The sequence below is a fragment of the Mesoplodon bidens genome (genome assembly GCF_964165515.1).
Source record: "Mesoplodon bidens genome assembly, chromosome: X".
NCBI classification, from domain to species: domain Eukaryota; kingdom Metazoa; phylum Chordata; class Mammalia; order Artiodactyla; family Ziphiidae; genus Mesoplodon; species Mesoplodon bidens.
The window spans coordinates 58,779,157-58,805,318 of NC_138163.1; the positions used below are offsets into that span (position 1 = coordinate 58,779,157).

Here is a 26,162-nt window from a genome sequence, read left to right on the forward strand (position 1 = left end):
AATTCCAACAGTTACATGTATGATATACAGTCCAAAGTATCGGGTGTGTTTGGGTTTTCCATAAGATCTTATGGACAACAAACTTTTTGGCCAACCCAATACTAAGTCTTTTCCAACTGCCTCTAATATATACACTTTTTGTCATTAATCCAGAGAGCATTTTGAGATCTAGTTTGTCATACAGCATCATTATGGCTTGTAAGAAGACCCTAAATATTATAAGCATGAGGACACAGGATTTGGGAACTAGAAGAAACTATAGAGATTAAGAACACCTACTGATCAGGATATCATCACATCTTGTCTAGACTACTGGTATTGATTCACAATCAATGGTCCATCATCTATCTGTGAATTCCCATTACCTATCTGTCCTCCAAAGGCCCGCTCAATGGCTAATCATCAAATTATTGGGCCCCTAGGCTTAAAGAACAAAACCCCATTTCCTCAGTGTGAAATTCACCTCACCACCTTCACTCCAAGTCCCAACCCAACAGGCTGTGTTTTCAACACAGCGTGCACTTCACCCTCTCCATATTTTGCTAATGGTGTTTTCTGCCTAGAATGTCTTCTTTCCTTCTCCCTCTATTGAAATTTTGCTTAAATTTCAAGGCCCAGAACAAATTATACCGCCTCTGGGATCTCCATTTGCCCTAGTCAAAATTAACTGTTTCTCTTTTGTGCTCCTTTGGCTTCTTAAAAATATCTAGGCTAACATTTAATAAAAATTGACTAAGTGGAGTATACCTCTTTCTTTCTCCCTGACTAGATGAGTTCCCTGGTTCAAAGGCAAGACCTTATTCATTTATATCCCTCCTATTTAGTATAAGACCTTGCACATAGTAGGTACCCAACAAATACAAATTAAATGAAATGAGAGATCCATTCTCTCCTAAGATGGAAACATTTTGGATTATAATAGGAAATTTAGAATAATTTTCTCTACAACTCTAGGAATAAGTGATTCAAATAGAAAGTATAATTTGATGGTACTTTCCTATATTAAACATTTACACACTTAAATATTATAGGTATCAGAACTAGCCTATTTTAAAACTTCTTTCTATTTAGCAATCTGAAGCAACTATAAACTCCTAAGTGAAACATTTTCTTGAAACACAGACCAGTAATGCTTCACAATGCATTTAGGGAGAAGAGAGACATACGCTTTCCAAACCCCTTGCAGAAGGAGGAAATTCTCAGAGGTTTTGGAACACTGGGTCTAAGAGCTTTGGAAATAGGTCTTAGAAACAACGAGTATGTTGCTCCTTCCAGAACACAGCAGCATGAGTGGCAAACAGCAGCAGAATAGGGAAAAAAGTGGTGCCCTGAAGCTAGGAAAGCCAGGGCAGTGTGGTTTGAGTTGCCTGGAGCCAGAGCCTCCAGCTGATTTCTTACTGATCCTGCCACCTATTGACCAAATTATGAATCAAGGCACTGCAAGTGACAAGGAACTTCAGCTGTTAGAGTTAAGATCAATCAATACTTATCAAAACAAATGGAAGTTTGTATCATTCAAATTTGTTTTGGCTATGTTATGGAATATGCTATGATGCTTAACTGTTCCTTTAAATGTCCCTTCAGAAATAAATCTTAGTAAAAGTAATGGTACTGAAAGGTGCTCCTGACCTAATTTGGACTCAAATATTCAAAATTAGGAAAGTAGAAGATGTAGTAGTATCACATAGAAAATTCAGAGAATCAGAGTTAAGAGGAATGGAAATGCAGAATTCTCAGTAGTGAGTACGTGAGAGCCTTTACATGACTTTGGTTTTACTTTGCTTTGATTATGTTTCAGCAGCCAGAGTAAGAATGGCTTCTACTCTAACTGACTAGCTTTGCCAAGTGCTGCTCAGAAGAGCATGGAAGTCTCTTGCTGAATTAACAGTTGTAAGAAGTGTCAATAGCTAAAACAAAACACACACAAACACACACACAGCATCATGTTAAATGAAAGGGAAAGGGGAATTGATATTTATTGAGTGCCTGCTATATCAAGCACCATGCTGGGTGCTTTAAATATATAACCTTATTTAATTCTCACACTTCTAGTTAAACATTAGTCTTTCTCATTTTACAGATGAGAAAATTCAGTCGCAGAGGTTACTAGTATCACAGCTGAAATACAAGAATGTATGACTCCATTTCCTCTGGGCTTTTCCCACTATACCACACTACCTTGAGAAACTCTAATAGATTTTATAATAACCTCCATGTTTCAAACTCCACTTTCTTCATTTGTAAAATAGAGTTTGGCTTAATCACTTCTAAGGTCCAGACAGACTCTGAAATTTTATGAAACCTATAATTCTTATGGGACTCAATACAAATACATCAATAAGTAAAAGAACAAACGCTCAACATGAAATGTGCAAATAACTAGAGGAAGCTGTTCACAGAAAAAGAGGTTAAAATTGCCTTTGAATAGAAGGAAAGCTACTCAACTTCACTCCTAATTTAAGGAGTAAAAATTATAACATGGATGATTTACCATTTCACCTCTGAGATAGGCAACGTTTGTAGGGAAACAGATACTCATATGTATTTTAGATGTAACACTATAAGTGGACACAAACTCTTTGGAAGGAAATTTGGTAATATCTATCAAAATTATAAATGCAGACAGCATTTTATCCAGGAATTTCACTTCTAAAATTTATCCTACAGATAGATCCTATGTGCACAAACGTATATGTAGATACACGTTTGCCACAGCATTGCTTGAAATAGCAAAAGGCTGGAAATAATCTAAATATCCATCAATAGGAGACAGGGTAAATAAATTCAGATAGGCCCATACCACAGAATACCATGCAATGTGTAAAAAGAACAAAGTAGATAAACATAAACTACTATGGAATAATATCCAAGTATATAAAGTGAAAACAGAAAGAAGTAAAAAACAAAAAATGATATATACACATATGCTTCTAGAGGCATAGACTATTTCTAGGAGGCAATGTGGGAAATCAGTAAGAGTGGTTTCTCTTGGGAAGAAGCTGTAAGTCTGCGATTGAAGGGATATGCTTACCACACATCTTTTTATTATTATTATTATTATTAATACCTTGATGTGTAAGCATGTTTTACTTTTTCAATTTAAAAAAAGTGATTATAATAAATAGTAATCTCTGGAGTCCTTGAAGAATCCTTTAAATGTGAAGTCTAGTAGAGCAAATAAGGGAAGCAAAAGACTTGAATGGCAGGAATTTTCTTAAATGTCAAAATTCTTCAGAATACTCTAATCACCCCAGATTTCTGTATGTGTGTGCGCTTCAATCTACAAGGAACAACAAATACAGTACAAGTACCTCCAGTGTGAAAGATAAGCTAGAAGGGATGAAAAGGAATAATTTTCACCTCTCTCTCTCTCCCTCTCTCTCTCTCTGAATCTTCCAAAATTCACATTCTCACATTCTAAGGCATGTTGTGACAAATCAGACAAATGAATGGTAAAGGAGCTAATTCCAAGGGCATGGCCATGTGGAATATATCAATTTCTTAGTTGTAAAGATTCACTCAGGCTGAAAAAACTCCTATGCTTAAGTAAGCTATCAATTCTGTGATAATTAGTAAAATAGTAATGTTAAAATGAAATACCAAAAATTCGCAAACCACAATGATTAATTATGAGATTGAGAAGTTATCTATATAGTACCAAAATTATGTGTGAAATTCATAAGTGGTTAAGAATCTAATCATAAAGAAGGCACTCAATTATCAAATCAGTAAAATACACTTATTAGGTACCAGATTTTGATATTATTCCAGACAATCTGCTTATAGAAAAAAACTTATCAAATTTCCAAAAAAAACAAAATGGATTAGTACAAATGTAAGACCACATAAGCACGATGGCACCAAACTTATTCCAATTACATTATTTTCTCTTACATTGTGAATCAACAGATTCATCCCCTCTGCTTCTCAGTAAAAATGACAACTTTACAATAGAGGAGTATAAGTTACATATTAAACAATAAAAATAAAACCCATATTTTCAGATGAATAATAACATTTATGCAAAATAAATTTAATAGGAAAAAAAGCTATCCTTCTTTCGTTGTTAGGTAAAATACAGTTAATATGTCAATCTAATTATGTTTGACTCTGCCCAAAAAATTATACATGTACACATTACTAGAAATTTTTAGCAAAGCACTGAATTCAATATATCAGAACAAGAACTCTATATTAAAAAATAAAATATACCTTTTATCTGGGTAGCGAAATTCAGTGCCAATTTTGCAAAGAGATCTGGATTTTCAAACTTCTCTTCCTTAACTTTCAACCAGAAACAGTTCTCAGACAATTCTTTGGGTTCAATCTGAAACAAAAATAACAAAGGTAAGGTTCTAAGTTATTACTTCATATTTAATTTTTCAAAGAATTCACTTCCACCAAGGTTGAATGATATCACCTTTATTCATCTACCTACTAAATCAATTTTAGGATCTATCAAAACAACACTTTTTAAGTAAACATTCAGTGGGAAAGTCACAGACTTCTACTAGTGTACAGAAAAACACACAACAGCAACAGGCCATGTAGCAAATTACATTTTAAAAAATCTTCTACTGGAAGGAATCTTAAAAATAATTTAGTAAATCCCTCCCCCCAACTTACATACCTTCTTCTTGCTCCTGGATTTTTAACAATGGGGAAACTGAGATTCAGAAAAGTAAATTTCCCATGGTTGCAGAAAATAACCATAATAGCTGACACTTACATACCTCCTAAAATGTGTCAGGTACTCCTTTAAGTGATTTCACACATTAATTCATCTCATCTAATCCTCACAATAATCCTTTGAAGTAGGACCTGTTATTATCTCCATGTTAAAGATGAGGAAACTGAGCCCCAGGAAGTCTGAGTGGCTGCCCAAGCTAGTAAATAGTGAAGATGGCTTTCAAACCCAGGAAGTGTAGCTCCACAGAATTGTGCTCTCAGCCACTACACTGAAACCCAATATTAGAACTGTGCATTTTCCAGTACATATCATGATGCTTTGTGATATGTAAGTGCCATTACACTATATGCTTAATTGCTAAATTAACATATCATTACATTTACACACACAGATAACTGGGCCAGCAGCTTCTGGGTCCTATAGTTTGGTCCATCATGCCTAACAAAAAATAACTACATTCCAAAAACATTTATACCTCATTTATTCTTACGAGCAAAGCATAAGTTTATGCTTAATTTTAAAAATGATTTAACCATTATTCTGGTCAAACCAATTTAATATGTATATACTGTCAGATATCACTGTAACTATGTTCTTGGAATAGACATTTTCCCAAATGGTGGCCTGGTTAATTGTATTTTCATTAGATTCGTTCCCAGTGAATGCGGACTGTGTCAATCTTGATAATAAGCTTTTTATAAGACATGTTATTTGATAATAATAAAGCAAAATAACATTCAAAAGAAAAATCTTTCACACATCATATAAAAAAACAGTTTATGTCTCTACTGAATACTGCCAGCGATTCCACACTATCTGAAAGTTTAAAACTAAAAAAAAACTAATAATTTTCTAAGAAAAACATAACTAAAAAGGCCCATTAATACAAAGATTATATTTAAGAATGTTATAGCAATTAAAGTTAACATTGGTAAAAGAATCAAAATTATTTTTCATATACTATTCTCTAAAACCACTTTCACTTTGATTTTCCTTTTGTCTTCTATGTTAATTTCAAGTTGTCTGTGGAGTTTCCAATTCTCCAGCTATGAAAGATGAATATAAGACGGTGAACTCACAAGCGAAAGCAAAAGAATCAGTGGTCATGTTCTCAATTATTATATCATACTTATAAGTAGCAATACGTCATTCACACATTAATGAGCAACTATGACTAGGCAAAGCCATAAAGCTATAGTCATAGTATTACCTTTGACCAATTGATCCTCTTCATGGACACCTCAGGTTTATATATTTTTTTATGCTTCATTCCATATGGCAGATCAACTGTTCCCGGAGGAGGAGGAGGAACTCCTCCAAGGGGAGGTGGTGGAGGAGGTCCCCCAAACAAAGGCAGTGGTGATGCTATTCCATGTACCCCGGGTAAAGGAGGTGGAGGAGGAGGGGGACCTCCTCCGGGTAGAGGTGGTGCTGGTGGAGGTGGGGGCGGGGGTGGCCCAGCACCTGGCAATGGAGGTGGTAGAGGAGGGCCTGGAATTCCTGATGAACCTGAGAGTCCATGTCCCTGAAATATAAAATAACCCAATGCTTATTTAAATGCTTACAGTAAAGTATAGTATCAAAGAAAACTTATCAGTAGACATTTGTGGTTGGGTTGTTTAAGATTTATTTAATTTAGCAACATCTAAGGGCTTAAGAATACATGAAAAAGACTTGCATAGATTTTTGGTAAGCATTCTAAATCCTGGATAATGACTAACTCTGCTAATATACTAAGGCTAGGAAAGTTGGCATGCTCAAAGATTTTGTGAAACACTCCTCCAAAATAATGAAACTTACCTTTCATTATAAATATATGCAAAGAAGAAGTACTGTATATGGCTTGGGCCTGTTAAGACTAGTTGGTATGAATACGGGATGATTAATACAAAATAACTGATTTAATTCCCTTGGAGACGATTAGCTTTACACGAAGAGTTTGTCTCATAGCACCAGTAACTTAGCTATCTTCTAATACCAAGAATTAATGCTAAGTAACATCCATTGCATAATAATACAGGTTTGTCAATGTTTTTACATCTATTATTTCTTTTCATCCTTATTATAACCCTATAATGTAGGTTGGGTATTTTTATCTCACCGCTTATAGATGAGGAAACTGTAACTGCAAAGAGGTTCAATGACTAACCAAAGGTCACACAGTCTGAAATATGATTAAGATTTACATGTGATTCTTCTCATATCTAAGGCAGTCCTCTTTCCACTACAGCAGACTAGCTCCTAATGAATGGGTGTCAGTTGCCTTGAGTGGAATTAATTACAGCTTGCAGTATGAGCAGATTATAACTTATTTCTCCCATCAGAAAGAAACTTCAAGCTCATTCTCTAATAATGATGGATGACAGCTGACGGAGATCACTGCATTCCATATTGCCCACTTTTTGATTATTAATCTGGACCTGTTTCTTTAAACCATTACTGATGACATCGGTTTACTTTCCGAAATGAAAATGAATATAAAAGTGAGTTTGTTAGTTATAAACATTCCTAAGAAAGTCCTACAAATGAACACGCATCTTCTGTAATTGAGATATGACATTAGACTAACTGAATGAAAAGTTTAAAACTATTAACATGTCTTGGTATAGTGTTATTTTAATTTGGGGAGAAACTCTTCTAATCTTTACTAATACAAATTTCCTCCACAGACTACTTAATTGAACTAAACAAACTTAGTATTATCTTTACATAATAAATAAGTGGAAGCCTATTTTTGAAACAATCAACTTAAAGGATTGACCCATTTACAAGAATGTTAAAAATTAACAATCACAGGTAAACAGCATCACAGAAATGTTTCGCCTAATATTCAGTGCACACTGTCCACAAATATTTTATTCACACATATGAATGTTTATGTGTGTATATACATATATACAACTAAAGTGTTTATACACTTAAATGACAATCCTCTCCTGGAATGCAATCCCCTCCTGAGATTAGGAAGAAGGATAGGAATAAAATATGCAAATTCTTTCTATTTTATTTTTAATGCAGCAAAACTATAGAAAACAGTCTGATTTTTCCAATCTTGATTGAAATAGCAAAGAAATTCTGAGGAAAATTAAAATAATTTTTCTGAAAAGTTCAGTAAATTAGTAATTTACCCTATAAATTTTGTATATAAATGGATTTGTTTAATAATTTGAAAGGTAAAATGTATATCCCATATCTTGTATTAATTGACAGCAAAATGAAAGTAATGCTTGTTTATAAACATAAAATTTTGCCTCTATGAGATCATGTTTATGATATAAAACTTGTGTAACCACAAAAATGCTATTACTTTAAAATATGACTTTTTACTCAAGTTAATTAGATATTTTACAAATTGAATAAAAGTCTCAAATGCCACCAGCCTTAAAATCAAATCATATCAGCCCTTTTCTTCCCTCCTATGAACTATTAGGAATGGAACAATTAAATGAGACCACAATAGAGTATTGAGAATTGAATATGGCAAATGGACCATTTACTATTTGACACAATTTGGGGTGCACTAGAAAGTACTGTGTGACTCTGCACTTTTCCAGATCCGTTGATAATAAATAAGCAACTACACAATTAAATGGTAAGGCCCTGTGCTAGGTGCAGTAGGGACTTTAATAAGAGTAAGCACAGGAAGTAAAGACATTGTCCTCAAAGTGTTTATGCTGCAGGGGAAGGGATAAAGCAGGCACACCACCAAATATGATAGGAGTGGTCTACAAAAGTGATATAAAAGTTCAAAGAAATTCCCAGAGTCTTGGGTGACACTTTCCAAAGGATGTTATACTGAGCTGATCCTTAAAGGAGATGTTTCACTGGCACAGAGGAGCAAGGGAGGGCATTTCTGAGAGAGAATAATTTAAGTCAGCATTTCTCAACTAAGTTCCATGAACAAACTCTTCTGCAGGAGATATTAATAGCTGGTCTGAGATAAAGGGTTCTGTGGCTAAATGAGTTTGAGAAAGCTATAGGAAAAATAGTTCGACAGGTTTCTTTAATGTAGGCCATCTCAGACCCTTTAGTATGCTAATGAGAATGATGAATCTCTAAGAGGAGAATTTCAAGCGTACCAAATTTATTGGACTATGGAATGCTTTCCTCATGAAAAACCTATTAGCATCTCTGTAACTAATGTCTGGGAAATGCTGGCCAAAGGAAAAGTGTGGAGACAGTAAATTCTACATGTGAAGGGAGGAGGAAAGGTGACTTAGCTGCAACAGAGGCTGGACTTAGGGGAGCAGAGACGAGGCTGCAAAGGGGAGATAAGGGAGCCCTGGAGAGAAGGCCTTCAAATTCCCGGGAAGGAGATTTTTTTCTTTAATCCTGAATGCAACAGGCAACCATTGAACATATTAAAGCCTGGAGTGACAATAATCAGGGCAGTGTTTTAAGAAGATTAATTTGAAACTGACATAAAGCATGAATCTGAAGAGGAAGAGACTATAGGCATGGCGGAAAGTTTGGAAACTATTGTAATATTCCAGGCAGGATGGAATGAGAAAGTGACCCTGGGGGGTTCAGGGTTTTGATGCAAAGCGTAAAAAAGAGAAAGAACTGACATAGAACAGTGACCAATTTAATAATCTGTCAGGAGGCAGGGCGGGGAAAAGGCCAGGACAACTCAGCTTCACAATAAAAAAAAAATTGGTGGTAAAATTTAAACAAATAAGAATGGAGACCAAGCTGGTTTGAGGACAGAGAAGTGACCACAAATAATGGGTTTGATTTCAACATGCAGCAGGACCTGCCCACTCAGAGATCTAATCAAGAGCTGGAAATAGACGACAAATCCAGGGGACTTGACACCTACTAAAAGGTGATATTTGAATTTATGATATTGGATGGGATATTAGTGCAAGGACATACAGAGAAAAAAGAGCAGAGGACAGAACACTGGGGAATGTCATCATTTGGAGGATGAAAACAAAGAGAAACTGAGTTCTGAGACATGTAGAAAACGAAGTCAGATGACACAAAAAGGAGAGATTGAGTGAAAATAAATTATCAAATATTACAGATAAGTGAAAGAGGCTAAGGGTAGGAAAAGGCCACTGCATTGGGTAATGTGGAGTTCACTGTTGACTTCTGAAGTCACTTTTCAGTGGATTGACAGAAACAGACCTAGTCAATCAACAAACACCCTACTGGGCATCTATGAGGCTAAGAACTAATCTTATGTTTCTTTATATTCATTTAAAAAATATGTTGTGTTGAGAGTATGTAATCAGCTCTAAAATTTAGACACCATAATTAAGATTTTAAGTGTATATGAGGGGTTTTCATCATAGGGAATGTTGATGGAAATATAAAGTTTATAGATTTTGAAATTATGGTAGTCGAGATTTAAAGAGATCTCAAAAAGCTTTAATGAGCATTTCCACATTCCTTTTGAAAGAAAATACTATGCATCCAATTTTTCAAATCATCATGAAAATTTCATCTCAAGAAAGAGTTTTGCTTGTGTAATATATTCCTTTAAAAAATATTCAGGGCAGTTTATGCAATGAATGCCATATTTTTATCCAAACATTAAAATGATTTATTGTCCTGGAAAATCAAATCTGTAGTTATTTCAAGTAAAATGGGAAACTACCAGAAAGTCTGCTTCTGGCACCTTTTTCCCTTCATCTAACAAGACAGTTTTCTACCTTCTAACTCAATGTGACATGACACAAAGTCTGTATCTTGTTTCATTACCTGGGTTCGAAGTTGTTGGATTTCTGTTTCAAGCTCTTTGATTTTTTCTTCTCTTTTTTGAAGCTCAGCTTGAGCTTCCTGTCGAGCTGTGAATTCTTCATCGAACTGCAATGATCACCACCATAAATGTACACTTAATAATACAGTTTTGAGAAAGCTTTAAACAACAATATGTATTAAATAAGTGGAGTGTCTTTTGCTACTTAAATTTCCCAGGCCACTCAGAAAATCAGAGCTCTTGATTATTTTATGGCAATTGAGCACCTCCATGGGGATGGGGTGGTAGTAAAGAAGAACTATGTCCCCAGCCCAAGGTAAAAAAAACCATTTTCACTTCTGAAAAAAACATACTAAACAAAATTTTAAAAGGGTAGAGTAAGAAGGCTCTCTTCATATATAATGGACATTTTTGTGTTTTGTTATTGAAAGTTAGGTTTTAGAATTAATCATTTTTTTAATGTTTCATCCCATACTTTTAAGTTTATTTAATTAGAAAATGAAACCTAAAAATTAGGAATCAAGCAGTTCAACTCTTTAAAACTATATTTAATCTTGATAAGAGACTGTACTTTTAGAACGCTCAAACGGATGTACATTAATACAAATCAGACTATTTTTATTATAATCTTAATTGTCTAGCATTCAAAAAGTGATGCTCCACAAAATCTGACAGTAGAATGATATATGCTCTAATGGCATTCTCATTCAGATGTTTAACCAAAACACTTGTATAAAATGTCATAAGAGGGAAGATGAGAGGTTAAATTACAGCATGCTAAGCAAAAGAGACCATCAGAATGGTGACTATCCATTTACTGCATCCTGCCCAGCACTTACCTCAGTCAGGTGAATACTGCTCATGTCCAGCTATAGAACATTTCCCCTTTATTGTCACTGTCACTTCAAGTTATTTTAGAAGTCTATACATTATTCCAAAAATGTTATTTATGTTTTTAAAAGTGATATATCTTACTGCCAAAAACTGCCTTTAGAGTTTGTGGAAGAAGGAGAAAGTGTGTTTACTGTTAATAAATATTCCTCCTCATAGTAGACTTGACCTTTGGAAATTATAAAATGCCATTCAGATCCAGTCTGAAGAGTGGGTGAGCAAAGTGGATAATAGTGTTTGAGCCAAACCTGCAATACTACTTAATTAATTATTTTATTCATCTTTACTTGAGTCCTGGGAAAATGTCCCACAGAGGTTGGTCCAAATCGTTTCTAATCTCTTTACATTTCAAACTTACCCTGATCCTTCAGTATCAGCAAATGACCTTGTTTCCCAGGTCACTGAGAAGATGGAGCTTTTTTGACTTCACTAGTATCCATGTTAAGATTGATCTGATTCTGGGACTTCCCTGGTGGCACAGTGGTTAAGACCCCATGCTCCCAATGCAGGGGGCCTGGGTTCGATCCCTGGTCAGGTAACTAGATCCCACACATGTCGCAACTAAGAGTTCACATGCCACAGCTAAGGAGCCCATGAGCCGCAATTAAGGAGCCTGCCTGCCGCAACAAAGAAGCCCCCCTGCCACAACTAAGGAGCCCACCTACAGCAACTAAGATCCAGAGCAACCAAATAAATAAATAAATATTTTAAAAAATTTTGATCTGATTCTATACTCCCAGCCTCCTTGCCAGTGTTATCTTCTCCTGTGTGCTTCTCAAGCATGCTGTCCACACAAGCACACAATTTTGCTCTACAAATGGTTTATTAGTACACTTGCGGAGAGGCACACAAGGCTTCTGCTTGTAATTTAAAATGATCTTAATCTGTAAACCTACAGAGAAGCCTGAGATATGTGAGCTGGAAAACTTCTTACAAGTCCACTAACCTTATTCTCTCCTTTTAAGGATGAAAAAATTAAGATCCAAGGAGAGTAAATGGCTTAAAGTCACAGCTAACTAGCAGAAACACTGAGACCAGATCTTACAACTACCGCTTCTCATTCTAGCTGTCCCCCTTCATTTTTCTTTTCTTTTCTTTCTTTCTTTTTTTTTTACTACTTTATACTGCCTCTTAAAATCACCCAGAATAAGAGAAGGTACGCAGATAACCACTGGGAGACCATACATGTTTTCATTCTAAATGTTGGTGAGGAGAATAAAGCATCAAACACTGAAATTTCTTTTTTATTATTTCAGGACTCCTTTTCCAATAATAGATGCTTACAGAAATTTTTACCAGATAGATCATCACAATTTGCTCCAGCCTTGTGGTATCTAATCACAGTGCCAGAGAAAAAGAGATCCTAAGATTTTCAAAGGGAATTTTAAATGTGCTACTTAAAACAAGAACATTAGAAATATAAAGGTCTACTAATCGAAAAATGTACAGTTTCTTTCACCAATAAAAATGACAGCTTCACACAAACATTTTATGCTCAAGCTCTTAAAATCTATTCTAGTAACTGAAAGAGCGAAAACATTTCTTCAGATGCCCTGAAGTAACTTCAGTAATACTCTATAATTTCTAGAGTGATAGCAAAAGTGATTATTTAATCTCCAAGGTAAGTCATAACATTGAAGAGACAGCAATATGTAAGCACTTTATCTTGCTGTCAAAAGACTCAAAACTGTAGAGCTTTTAGACTTGGGCTTCAATCCTTCTCCTTCCACCAACAGGAGAGAAATACTATACTAATGCTTTATAGGGTCTAAAACCAAACAATGCAACTTTCCGTAGAAGTTCATAAAATTGTAGCTATGCTTTCATGAAATAAGGAAAAGACCATCTGAGATCTAAATAAAATTCAGATATTCATAAAGTTGGCATTTACATGAGGCATTACACAAAGAAAGGGGAACCTCAAATTCCACTAAGACTACATACATGGAGTAGCAGCATCACTTTAAAAATGGTAATTACAAAATTCAAAGATAAGTCTAAGCAGAGAGAGACAAAGAGAAAGAAAATATTGCATCATTCTGTTTCTATCAATAGCACTGATTTAAAGAACATAACAGATAAGACTAGCTAAACATCTCCACAGTTCTCCAAGGAGCTAACTACTGTTAAGTGAGAGCTGCAGGAAAGCAATGGGGGAATGTGTTTTGGTTGACCATTTCAAACTATATGCTTCCAGCAATCTAATTTTATTTCATTTATCAGTTTAGTAGAATATGGTTAGTGTTATTCTTCCATAATGGATTAAAGGTGATGAGCAGGGAACAGTAGCAACCTTATCCTACTGGGAAAGAAATCAATATTCTGTGGTGGTGTCTGAATCCAGAAACATAAAGAACTATATAACTGAAACAACATTTATAAGGCCTCGCATAAGGAAACAAGGTAGAATATGTATTGTGATTACATTTTACATTTCATAATTACGGCTAATATTTGATAAGTCTTACCTTCTTTGAAAATTCTGCTGCTTTTTGTTCACTTTCTTCAACTTTTGCCTTGTTCACACAAGAATCTATTAAGATTGATGAAAAATGATTAGAAATTATTGCATTGGATCACTAGGCAAATAATGGCTACCAGCCTATAATTCTACTATGTAAACTATCATTTTTATGTCAATTGCTGTTAGATGGTAATTGACCTATACTGCACATAAAATATAAACTACCAGGTTTCTTTTGTATACTAACTGAATTCAATGATAGTACTGTTGAGGCACAAAACCTAGCATCCAAGAATATATTTGACTCAATCATCATCATTTTAAAGGTATTCCATTATTTACCAACTTTAACAATTATAGAACTCTTTAAAAATTTTTTGTAGTTTATTATGGGTGGAGAAGTGCCAAAGAATCTATGCTATGCTTAAGATTATTAAAGATCAGGAACTTCCCTGGTGGTCCAGTGGTAAAGATTCCACCTTACAAAGCAGGGGACTCGGGACCAATCCCTCATCAGGGAACTAAGATCCCACATGCTGCAGGGCAACTAAGCCCGCGCACCACAACTACCGAGCTCCTGCGCCTCACCTAGAGCCCGCGTGCTGCAAACGACAGAGCCCACATGCTCTGGAACCCATGCGCCACAACTAAAGAGCCAACACGCCCTGGAGTCTACACACCACAACGAGAGAAAAGAAAACCTGCACGCCACAACTCAAGAGAAGCCCACACGATGCAACGAAGAGCCCGCACCACAACGAAGAGCCTGTGCCATAACGAAAGATCCAGCACACCTCAACGAAGATCCCGCATGCCACAACAAAGACCCGATGGAGCCAAAAATTTTTAAAAATAAAATAATTTTTTTAAAAAATCAACAAGCTCATCTTAAAATATCATATTAAAAAAAGATTATTAAGGCTCAAAATGGCCTTAAAATAAGGCTACAGGGGAGGATACAATAACATTCATTAATTCAGGCTTCCTGAAGAAAGATTTCACTTGAACAACTTCTGAACAGGGGCAGAATATAGTATTACGTAAATAAGAAAACAAACATCAAACTTCTCAGGTCTAATCAAACACTCCAAAATATAAATAAGTGAAGAACCTCTTTTGGGAAATATTCTCAATACTGTATACACAGTTTATTCTGTATACCTATACTTAGCCATCCTATACCTATTTATTTACCTAAAAGAAATGAAAGCATATGTCTATACCCAGAATTGTATGTGAATGCTCATAGCAGCTTTATTTATAATAGGTAAAACTAAGAAATAATCCAAATGTCCATCAACAAGTAAATGTATAAACAGATTGTGCTATATCGATATACTGTGAAAGTACTCAGTTATGAAAACAAATGATACATGTCAATACCACAACACAAATGAACCGCAAAATAATTATGCTGAATGAAAAAAGCCAGCAAAGACAGTACACGCTGTATGTTTCCATTTACATAAAATTTTAGAAAACTAGTCTATACCAAGAGAAGATCAGTGATTGTCTCACGATGGAGAGAAGGGGGAAACATGGGAAGAGGACTACAAATGAGAATGCAGAAATTTTAGGGGGTGACAGAGATGCTTATTATCGTATTTTTTTAATTTTATGTTCTTATACAGCAGGTACTTATCAGTTATCAATTTTATACATATTAGTGTATACATGTCAATCCCAATCTCCCAATTCATCACCCCACCACCACCACCCCACCACCACTTTCCCCACCTGGTGTCCATACGTTTGTTCTCTTCATCTGTGTCTCAATTTCTGCCCTGCAAACTGGTTCATCTATACCATTTTTCTAGGTTCCACATATATGTGTTAATATACGATATTTGTTTTTCTCTTTCTGACTTACTTCACTCTGTATGACAGTCTCTAGATCCATCCATGTCTCTGCAAATGACCCAATTTCATTCCTTTTCATGGCCGAGTAACATTTCATTGTATATATACATATACCACATTTCTTTATCCATTCGTCTGTCAACGGGCATTTAGGTTGCTTCCATGACCTGGCTATTGTAAATAGGGCTTCAGCAAACACTGGGGTGCATGTGTATTTTTGAATTATGGTTTTCTCTGGGTATATGCCCAGTAGTGGCATCGCCAGGTCATATGGTAATTCTATTTTTAGTTTTTTAAAGAACCTCCATACTGTTCTCCAAAGTGGCTGAATCAATATACATTCCCACCAACAGTGCAAGAGGGTTCCCTTTTCTCCAGACCCTCTCCAGCATTTGTTGTTTCTACATTTTCTGATGATGCCCATTCTAACTGGTGTGAGGTGACACCTCATTGTAGTTTTGGTTTGCATTTCTCTAATAATTAGTGATGTTGAGAAGTTTTCATGGGCTTCTTGGCCATCTGTATGTCTTCTTTGGAGAAATGTGTATTTAAATCCTCTGTCTATTTTTTGATTGGCTTGTTTGTTTTTTTAATATTGAGCTGCATTAGCTGTATATATATCTTGGAGATTACTCCGTTGTCCATTGATTTGTTTGCAAATATTTTCTCGCATTCTGAGGGGTGACTTTTCATCTTGTTTGTAGTTTCTATTGCTTTGCAAAAGCTTTTAAGTCTCATTAGGTCCCATTTGTTTATTTTTCTTTTTATTTCCATTATACTAGGAAGTGGATCAAAAAAAGATCTTACTGTGATTTAAGTCAAAGAGTGCTCTTCCTATGTTTTCCTCTAAGAGTTTTATAGTGTCCGATCTTACATTTTGGTCTTTAACCAATTTTGAGTTTATTTCTGTGTATGGTGTAATGGAGTGTTCTTTTTTTTTTAATAACAAATTTAATCAGTTATACATATACATATGTTTCCATATCCCCTCCCTTTTCCGTCTCCCTCCCACCCTCCCTATCCCACCCCTCCAGGCGGTCACAAAGCACCGAGCTGATCTCCCTGTGCTATGCGGCTGCTTCCCACTAGCTATCTACCTTACGTTTGGTAGTGTATATATGTCCATGCCGCTCTTTCACTTTGTCACAGCTTACCGTTCCCCCTCCCCATATCCTCAAGTCCATTCTCTAGTAGGTCTGTGTCTTTATTCCTGTCTTACCCCTATGTTCTTCATGACATTTTTTTTTCTTAAATTCCATATATATGTGTTAGCATACAGTATTTGTCTTTCTCTTTCTGACTTACTTCACTCTGTATGACAGACTCTAGGTCTATCCACCTCATTACAAATAGCTCAATTTCATTTCTTTTTATGGCTGAGTAATATTCCATTGTATATATGTGCCACATCTTCTTTATCCATTCATCCGATGATGGACACTTAGGTTGTTTCCATCTCGGGGCTATTGTAAATAGGGCTGCTATGAACATTTTGGTACATGTCTCTTTTTGAATTATGGTTTTCTCAGGGTATATGCCCAGTAGTGGGATTGCTGGGTCATATGGTAGTTCTATTTGTAGTTTTTTAAGGAACCTCCATACTGTTCTCCATAGCGGCTGTACCAATTCACATTCCCACCAGCAGTGCAAGAGGGTTCCCTTTTTTCCACACCCTCTCCAGCATTTATTGTTTCTAGATTTTTTGATGATGGCCATTCTGACTGGTGTGAGATGATATCTCATTGTAGTTTTGATTTGCATTTCTCTAATGAGTAAAGATGTTGAGCATCCTTTCATGTGTTTGTTGGCAGTCTGTATATCTTCTGTGGAGAAATGTCTATTTAGGTCTTCTGCCCATTTTTGGATTGGGTTGTTTGTTTTTTTGTTATTGAGCTGCATGAGCTGCTTATAAATTTTGGAGATTAATCCTTTCTCAGTTGCTTCATTTGCAAATATTTTCTCCCATTCTGAGGGTTGTCTTTTGGTCTTATTTATGGTTTCCTTTGCTGTGCAAAAGCTTTTAAGTTTCATTAGGTCCCATGTGTTTATTTTTGTCTTTATTTCCATTTCTCTAGGAGGTGGGTCCAAAAGGATCTTGCTGTGATTTATGTCATAGAGTGTTCTGCCTATGTTTTCCTCTAAGAGTTTGATAGTGTCTGGCCTTACATTTAGGTCTTTAATCCATTTTGAGCTTATTTTTGTGTATGGTGTTAGGGAGTGATCTAATCTCATACTTTTACATGTCCCTATTCAGTTTTCCCAGCACCACTTATTGAAGAGACTGTCCTTTCTCCACTGTACATTCCTGCCTCCTTTATCAAAGATAAGGTGATCATATGTCCGTGGGTTTAACTCTGGGCTTTCTATCCTGTTCCATCTTTCTGTTTTTGTGCCAGTACCACACTGTCTTGATTACTGTAGCTTTGTAATATAGTCTGAAGTCAGGGAGCTTGATTCCTCCAGCTCCATTTTTCGTTCTCAAGATTGCTTTGGCTATTCAGTGTGTTTTGTGTTTCCATACAAATTGTGAAATTTTTTGCTCTAGTTCTGTGAAAAATGCCAGTGGTAGTTTGATAGGGATTGCATTGAATCTGTAGATTGCTTTGGGTAGTAGAGTCATTTTCACAATGTTGATTCTTCCAATCCAAGAACATGGTACATCTCTCCATCTATTTGTATCATCTTTAATTTCTTTCATCAGTGTCTTATAATTTTCTGCATACAGGTCTTTTGTCTCCTTAGGTAGGCTTATTCCTAGATATTTTATTCTTTTTGTTGCAATGGTAAATGGGAGTGTTTCCTTGATTTCACTTTCAGATTTTTCATCATTAGTATATAGGAATGCCAGAGATTTCTCTGCATTAATTTTGTATCCTGCAACTTTACCAAATTCATTGATTAACTCTAGTAGTTTTCTGGTAGCATCTTTAGGATTCTCTATGTATAGTATCATGTCATCTGCAAACAGTGACAGCTTTACTTCTTCTTTTCCAATTTGGATTCCTTTTATTTCCTTTTCTTCTCTGATTGCTGTGGCTAAAATTTCCAAAACTAGGTTGAATAAGAGTGGTGAGAGTGGGCAACCTTGTCTTGTTCCTGATCTTAGTGGAAATGGTTTCAGTTTTTCACCATTGAGGACGATGCTGGCTGTGGGTTTGTCATATATGGCGTTTATTATGTTGAGGAAAGTTCCCTCTATGCCTACTTTCTGCAGGGTTTTTATCATAAATGGGTGTTGAATTTTGTCGAAAGCTTTCTCTGCATCTATTGAGATGATCATATGGTTTTTCTCCTTCAATTTGTTAATATGGTGTATCACGTTGATTGATTTGCGTATATTGAAGAATCCTTGCATTCCTGGAATAAACCCCACTTGATCATGGTGTATGATCCTTTTAATGTGCTGTTGGATTCTGTTTGCTAGTATTTTGTTGAGGATTTTTGCATCTATGTTCATCAGTGATATTGGCCTGTAGTTTTCTTTCTTTGTGACATCCTTGTCTGGTTTTGGTATCAAGGTGATGGTGGCCTCGTAGAATGAGTTTGGGAGTGTTCCTCCCTCTGCTATATTTTGGAAGAGTTTGAGAAGGATAGGTGTTAGCTCTTCTCTAAATGCTTGATAGAATTCGCCTGTGAAGCCATCTGGTCCTGGGCTTTTGTTTGTTGGAAGATTTTTAATCACAGTTTCAATTTCAGTGCTTGTGATTGGCCTGTTCATATTTTCTATTTCTTTCTGATTCAGTCTTGGCAGGTTGTGCATTTCTAAGAATTTGTCCATTTCTTCCAGGTTGTCCATTTTATTGGCATAGATTTGCTTATAGTAATCTCTCATGATCTTTTGTATTTCTGCAGTGTCAGTTATTACTTCTCCTTTTTCATTTCTAATTCTATTGATTTGAGTCTTCTCCCTTTTTTTCTTGATGAGTCTGGCTAATGGTTTATCAATTTTGTTTATCTTCTCAAAGAACCAGCTTTTAGTTTTATTGATCTTTGCTATCATTTCCTTCATTTCTTTTTCATTTATTTATGATCTGATTTTTATGATTTCTTTCCTTCTGCTAACTTTGGGATGTTTTTGTTCTTCTTTCTCTAATTGCTTTAGGTGCAAGGTTAGGTTGTTTATTCGAGATGTTTCCTGTTTCTTAAGGTGGGGTTGTATTGCTATAAACTTCCCTCTTAGAAATGCTTTTGCTGCATCCCATAGGTTTTGGGTCGTCGTGTCTCCATTGTCATTTGTTTCTAGGTATTTTTTAATTTCCTCTTTGATTTCTTCAGTGATCACTTTGTTATTAAGTAGTGTATTGTTTACCCTCCATGTGTTTGTATTTTTTACAGATCTTTTCCTGTAATTGATATCTAGTCTCATAGCATTGTGGTCGGAAAAGATACCTGATACAATTTCAATTTTCTTAAATTTACCAAGGCTTGATTTGTGACCCAAGATATGATCTATCCTGGAGAATGTTCCATGAGCACTTGAGAAAAATGTGTATTCTGTTGTTTTTGGATGGAATGTCCTATAAATATCAATTAAGTCCATCTTGTTTAATGTATCATTTAAAGCTTGTGTTTCCTTATTTATTTTCATTTTGGATGATCTGTCCATTGGTGAAAGTGGGGTGTTAAAGTCCCCTACTATGAGTGTGTTACTGTCGATTTCTCCTTTTATGGCTGTTAGTATTTGCCTTATGTATTGAGGTGCTCGTATGTTTGGTGCATAAATATTTACAATTGTTATATCTTCTTCTTGGATGGATCCCTTGATCATTATGTAGTGTCCTTCTTTGTCTCTTCTAGTAGTCTTTATTTTAAAGTCTATTTTGTCTGATATGAGAATTGCTACTCCAGCTTTCTTTTGGTTTCCATTTGCATGGAATATCTTTTTCCATCCCCTTACTTTCAGTCTGTATGTGTCTCTAGGTCTGAAGTGGGTCTCTTGTAGACAGCATATATATGGGTCTTGTTTTTGTATCCATTCAGCCAATCTGTATCTTTTGGTGGGAGCATTTAGTCCATTTACATTTAAGGTAATTATCGATATGTATGTTCCTGTTCCCATTTTCTTAATTGTTTTGGGTTCGTTATTGTAGGTCTTTTCCTTCTGTTGTGTTTCTTGCCTAGAGAAGTTCCTTTAGCATTTGTTGTAAAGCTGGTTTGGTGGTGCTGAACTCTCTCAGCTTTTGCTTGTCTGTAAACCTTTTAACTTCTCCATCAAATCTGAATGAGATCCTTGCTGGGTAGAGTAATCTTGGTTGCAGTTTTTTCTCCTTCATCACTTTAATTATGTCCTGCCACTCCCTTCTGGCTTGTAGAGTTTCTGCTGAGAGATCAGCTGTTATCCTGATGGGGATTCCCTTGTGTGTTACTTGTTTTTTTTGCCTTGCTGCTTTTAATATGATTTCTTTGTGTTTAATTTTTGACAGTTTGATTAATATGTGTCTTGGCGTATTTCTCCTTGGATTTATTCTGTATGGGACTCTCTGTGCCTCCTGGACTTGATTAACTATTTCCTTTCCCATATTAGGGAAGTTTTCAACTATAATCTCTTCAAATATTTTCTCAGTCCCTTTCTTTTTCTCTTCTTCTTCTGGAACCCCTATAATTCGAATGTTGGTGCGTTTAATGTTGTCCCAGAGGTCTCTGAGACTTTCCTCTGTTCTTTTCATTCTTTTTCTTTATTTTGCTCTGCATCAGTTATTTCCACTATTTTATCTTCCACCTCACTTATCCGTTCTTCTGCCTCAGTTATTCTGCTATTGATCCCATCTAGAGTATTTTTTATTTGATGTATTGTGTTTTTAATCGATGCTTGATTCATCTTTAGTTCTTCTAGGTCCTTGTTAACTGTTTCTTGCATTTTGTCTATTCTATTTCCAAGATTTTGGATCTGGGAAATAGAATCTTGGATCATCTTTACCATCATTATTCTGAATTCTTTTTCAGGTAGACTGCCTATTACGTCTTCATTTGTTAGATCTGGTGGGTTTTTATCTTGCTCCTTCTCCTGCTGTGTGTTTTTCTGTCTTCTCATTTTGCTTATGTTACTGTGTTTGGGGTCTCCTTTTTGCAGGCTGCAGGTTCGTAGTTCCCGTTGTTTTTGGTGTCTGTCCCCAGTGGCTAAGGTTGGTTTAGTGGGTTGTGTAGGCTTCCTGGTGGAGGGGACTAGTGCCTGTGTTCTGCTGGATGAGGCTGGATCTTGTCTTTCTGGTGGGCAGGTCCACGTCTGGTGGTGTGTTTTGGGGTGTCTGCGGACTTTTTATGATTTTAGGCCACCTCTCTGCTAATGGGTGGCGTTGTGTTCCTCTCTTGCTAGTTGTTTGGCTTAGGGTGTCCAGCACTGTAGCTTGCTGGTCGTTGAGTGAAGCTGGGTGCTGGTGTTGAGATGGAGATCTCTGGAAGATTTTTGCCGTTTGATATTATGTGGAGCTGGGAGGTCTCTTGTGGACCAGTGTCCTGAAGTTGGCTCTCCCACCTCAGAGGCACAGCACTGACTCCGGGATCCTCAATTTGGGATGATGTGTTGTCTATTCATGTATTCCACAGATGCAGGGTCCATCAAGTTGATTGTGGAGCTTTAATCCACTGCTTCTGAGGCTGCTGGGAGAGGTTTCCCTTTCTCTTCTTTGTTCTCACAGCTCCTGGGTCTCAGCTTTGGATTTGGCCCCGCCTCTGCGTGTAGGTCGCCGGTGGGCATCTGTTCTTCGCTCAGACTGGACAGGGTTAAAGGAGCAGCCTCTTCGGGGACTCCGGCTCACTCAGGCCGGGCGTGAGGGAGGGGCACGGAGTGCGGGGCGAGCCTGCAGCGGCAGCAGTCGGCGTGACGTTGCACCAGCCCGAGGCGCGCCGTGCGTTCTCCCAGGGAAGCCGCCCCTGGATCCCGGGACCCCGGCAGTGGCGGGCTGCACAGGCTCCCGGAAGGGCGGTGTGGGCAGTGACCTGCGCTCGCACACAGGCTTCTTGGCGCCGGCAGCAGCAGCCCCAGCGTCCCACGCCCGTCACTGGGCTCCGCGCTTTCAGTCGCGACTCGCGCCCGTCTGTGGAGCCCCTTCAAGCAGCGCTCTTAATCCCCTCTCCTCGCGCACCAGGAAACCAAGAGGGAAGAAAAAGTCTCTTGCCTCTTCGGCAGCTCCAGAGTTCTCCCGGACTCCCTGCCGGCTAGCTGTGGCACATTAGCCCCCTTCAGGCTGAGTTCTCACCGCCAGCCCCAGTCCTCTCCCCGCGCTCTGACCGAAGCCCGAGCCTCAGCTTCCAGCGCTGTGCGCCCCGGTGGGCGAGCAGACAAGCCTCTCGGGCCGGCGAGCGCCGCTCGGCACCGATCCTCTGTGTGGGGATCTCTCCACTTTGCCCTACCCAGGTATGTGGGGAGTTTCTTGCCTTTTGGGAGGTCTGGGGTCTTCTGCCAGCGTTCAGTAGGTGTTCTGTAGGAGTTGTTCCACTTGCAGCTGTATTTCTGGTGTATCCGTGGGGAGGAAGGTGATCTCCGCGTCTTACTCTTCCGCCATCTTACCTGGAAGTCTAATGGAGTGTTCTAATTTCATTCTTTTACATGTAGCTGTCCAGTTTTCCCAGAACCACTTATTGAAGAGACTATGTTTTCCCCACTGTATATCCTTGCCTCCTTTGTCATAGATCAGTTGACCATAGGTGTGAGGGATTTTCTGTGGGCTTTCTATCCTGTGCCATTGGACACAAGTGGATCATTCAACATGATACACCATATTAACAAACTGGATAAAAAGCATATGATATTCTCGACAGATGAAGAAAAAGTTTTTGAGAAAATTCAACATGAATTTATGATAAAAACTCTCCAGAAAGTAAGCATAGAGGGAACCTATTTCAACATAATAAAGGCCATATATGACATACTCACAGCTAACATCATTCTCAATGGTGAAAAACTGAAACCATTCCCTCTAAGATCAGGAACAAGACGAGGTTTCCCACACTCACCACTATTATTCAACATAGTTTTGGAAGTTTTAGCCACAGCAATCAGAGAAGAAAAAGAAGTAAAAGGAATCCAAATTGGAAAAGAAGAAGTAAAACTGTCACTGTTTGCAAGTGAGATGCTACTAAACATAGATAATCCTAAAGATGCTACAAGAAAACTACTAGAGGTAATCCATGAATTTGGTAAAGTAGCAGGATACAAAATTAATGCACAGAAATCTCTTGCATTCTTATACACTAATGATGAAAAATCTGAAAGAGAAATTAAGGAAACACTCCCATTTACCACAGCAACAAAAAGAATAACACACCTAAGAATAAACCTACCTAAGGAGACAAAAGACCTGTAGGCAGAAAACTATAAGACACTGATGAAAGAAATTAAAGAGAATACAGACAGATGGAGAGATACACCATGATCTTGGATTGGAAGAATCAACATTGTGGAAATGACTCTACTACCCAAAGCAATCCAGCGATTCAATGCAATCCCTATCAAACTACCAATGGCATTTTTCACAGAACCAGAACCAGAAATTTCACAATTTTTATGGAAACACAAAAGACCCTGAATAGCCTAAGGAATCTTGAGAAAGAAAAATGGCGCTGGAGAAATTAGGCTCCCTGACTTCAGACTATACTCCAAAGCTACAGTAATCAAGGCAGTATGATATTGGCACAAAAAGAGAAATATAGCTCAATGGAACAGGATAGAAAGCCCAGAGATAAACCAACACATATATGATCACTTTATCGTTGATGAAGGAGGCAAGAATGTACAATAGAGAAAAGACAGCCGCTTCAATAAGTGGTGCTGGGAAAACTGGACAGCTACATGTAAAAGAATGATACTAGAACACTCCCTAACACCATACAGAAAAATAAACTCAAAATGGATTAAAGCCCTAAATGTAAGGCCAGACACTATACGACTCTTAGAGGAAAACATAAGCAGAACACTCTATGACATAAATCACAGGAAGACCCTTTTTGACTCACCTCCTAGAGAAATGGAAATAAAAGCAAATGGGACCTAATGAAACTTCAAAGCTTTTGCACAGCAAAGGAAACCATAAAGAAGACCACAAGACAACCCTCAGAATGGGAGAAAATCTTTGCAAATGAAGCAACTGACAAAGGATTAATCTCCAAAATATACAAGCAGCTCACACAGCTCAATATCAAAAAAACAAACAATCCAATCCAAAAATGGGCAGAAGACCTAAATAGACGTTTATCCAAAGAAGATATACAGATTGCCAACAAACACATGAAAGGATGCTCAACATCGCTAATCATTAGAGAAATGCAAATCAAAACTACAATGAGGTATCACCTCACACCAGTCAGAATGGCCATCCTCAAAAAATCTACAAACAATAAACGCTGGAGAGGGTGTGGAGAAAAGGGAACCATCTTGCACTGTTGGTGGAAATGTAAATTTATATCGTCACTATGGAGAAGAGTATGGAGGTTCCTTAAATAACAAAAAATAAAACTACCATATAACCCAGTAATCCCACTACTTGGCATATGCCCTGAGAAAACCATAATTCAAACGGAGTCATGTACCACAATGTTCATTGCAGCACTATTTACAATAGCCAGGTCATGGAAGCAACCTAAGTGTCCATCGACAGATGAATGGATAAAGAAGATGTGAAACATATATACAATGGAATATTACTCAGCCATAAAAAGAAATGAAATTGAGTTATTTGTAGTGAGGTGGATGGACCTAGAGTTTGTCATACAGAGCGAAGTAAGTCAGAAAGAGAAAAATAAATACCATATGCTAACACATATATATGGAATCTAAAAAAAAAAAAAAAAAAGGTTCTGACAAACCTAGGGGCAGGATTGGAATAAAGACCCAGAGGTAGAGAATCAGTTGAGGACATGGGGAGTGGGAAGGGTAAGCTGGGACGAAGTGAGAGAGTGGCATTGACATATACACACTACCAAATGTAAAATAGATAGTGGGAATCAGCTGCATCACACAGGGAGATCAGCTCGGTGGTTTGTCACCACCTAGAGGGGTGGGATAGGCATCGTGGGAGGGAGGCACAAGAGGGAGAGGATATGGGGATATATGTATACATATAGCTGATTCACTTTGTTATACAGCAGAAACTAACACAACATTGTAAAGTAATTACACTCCAATAAAAATGTTAAAAAAATAAAAATCTCAATGGGAAGGCGTTGAAGAAATTTAGGTCAGGATATGATCTGATTTATAAAAAAAAAGGTACTAGACTCACAGACCTGTGAAATCAGAAGAGACCTTATGCTCCTCAAGTCCAGATGATCTTTATTTTAAGAGATCCATTTATTTCCTAGAAGTTCTTCAAGCACCAGCTAATATCTGTGTGTGTGTGTGTGTGTGTGTGTTCTAATGAAAGGTGCATAGCCTTCATCAGCTACTCAAGACATCTGAGCATAAAACATTAAGGACCACACATATATATGACTTATCTGAATTTAGAGCTGAGGAAACTGAAGCCTAGTCAAGTTAAATGATTTGTTCACAATCACAGAGATGATACGTGGATGAGGTCATAATGGGTTTTTGATACTGACTACCCTCTCTCACCTGA

General features: G+C 37.1%; 1 protein-coding gene across 1 annotated transcript in view; it reads right to left on the reverse strand.

Moving 5' to 3' along the window:
• Nucleotides 1-26,162, reverse strand: part of DIAPH2 (diaphanous related formin 2) — an 897,118-nt gene that overhangs the window by 603,839 nt on the left and 267,117 nt on the right. The window contains exons 15-18 of the mRNA XM_081223297.1: nucleotides 13,754-13,818; nucleotides 10,397-10,501; nucleotides 5,901-6,215; nucleotides 4,213-4,327 (exon numbers count right to left, since the gene is read on the reverse strand). Of these exons, the coding sequence (XP_081079423.1) occupies nucleotides 4,213-4,327; nucleotides 5,901-6,215; nucleotides 10,397-10,501; nucleotides 13,754-13,818 (600 nt within the window). The remainder of the gene's footprint in view (nucleotides 1-4,212; nucleotides 4,328-5,900; nucleotides 6,216-10,396; nucleotides 10,502-13,753; nucleotides 13,819-26,162) is intronic.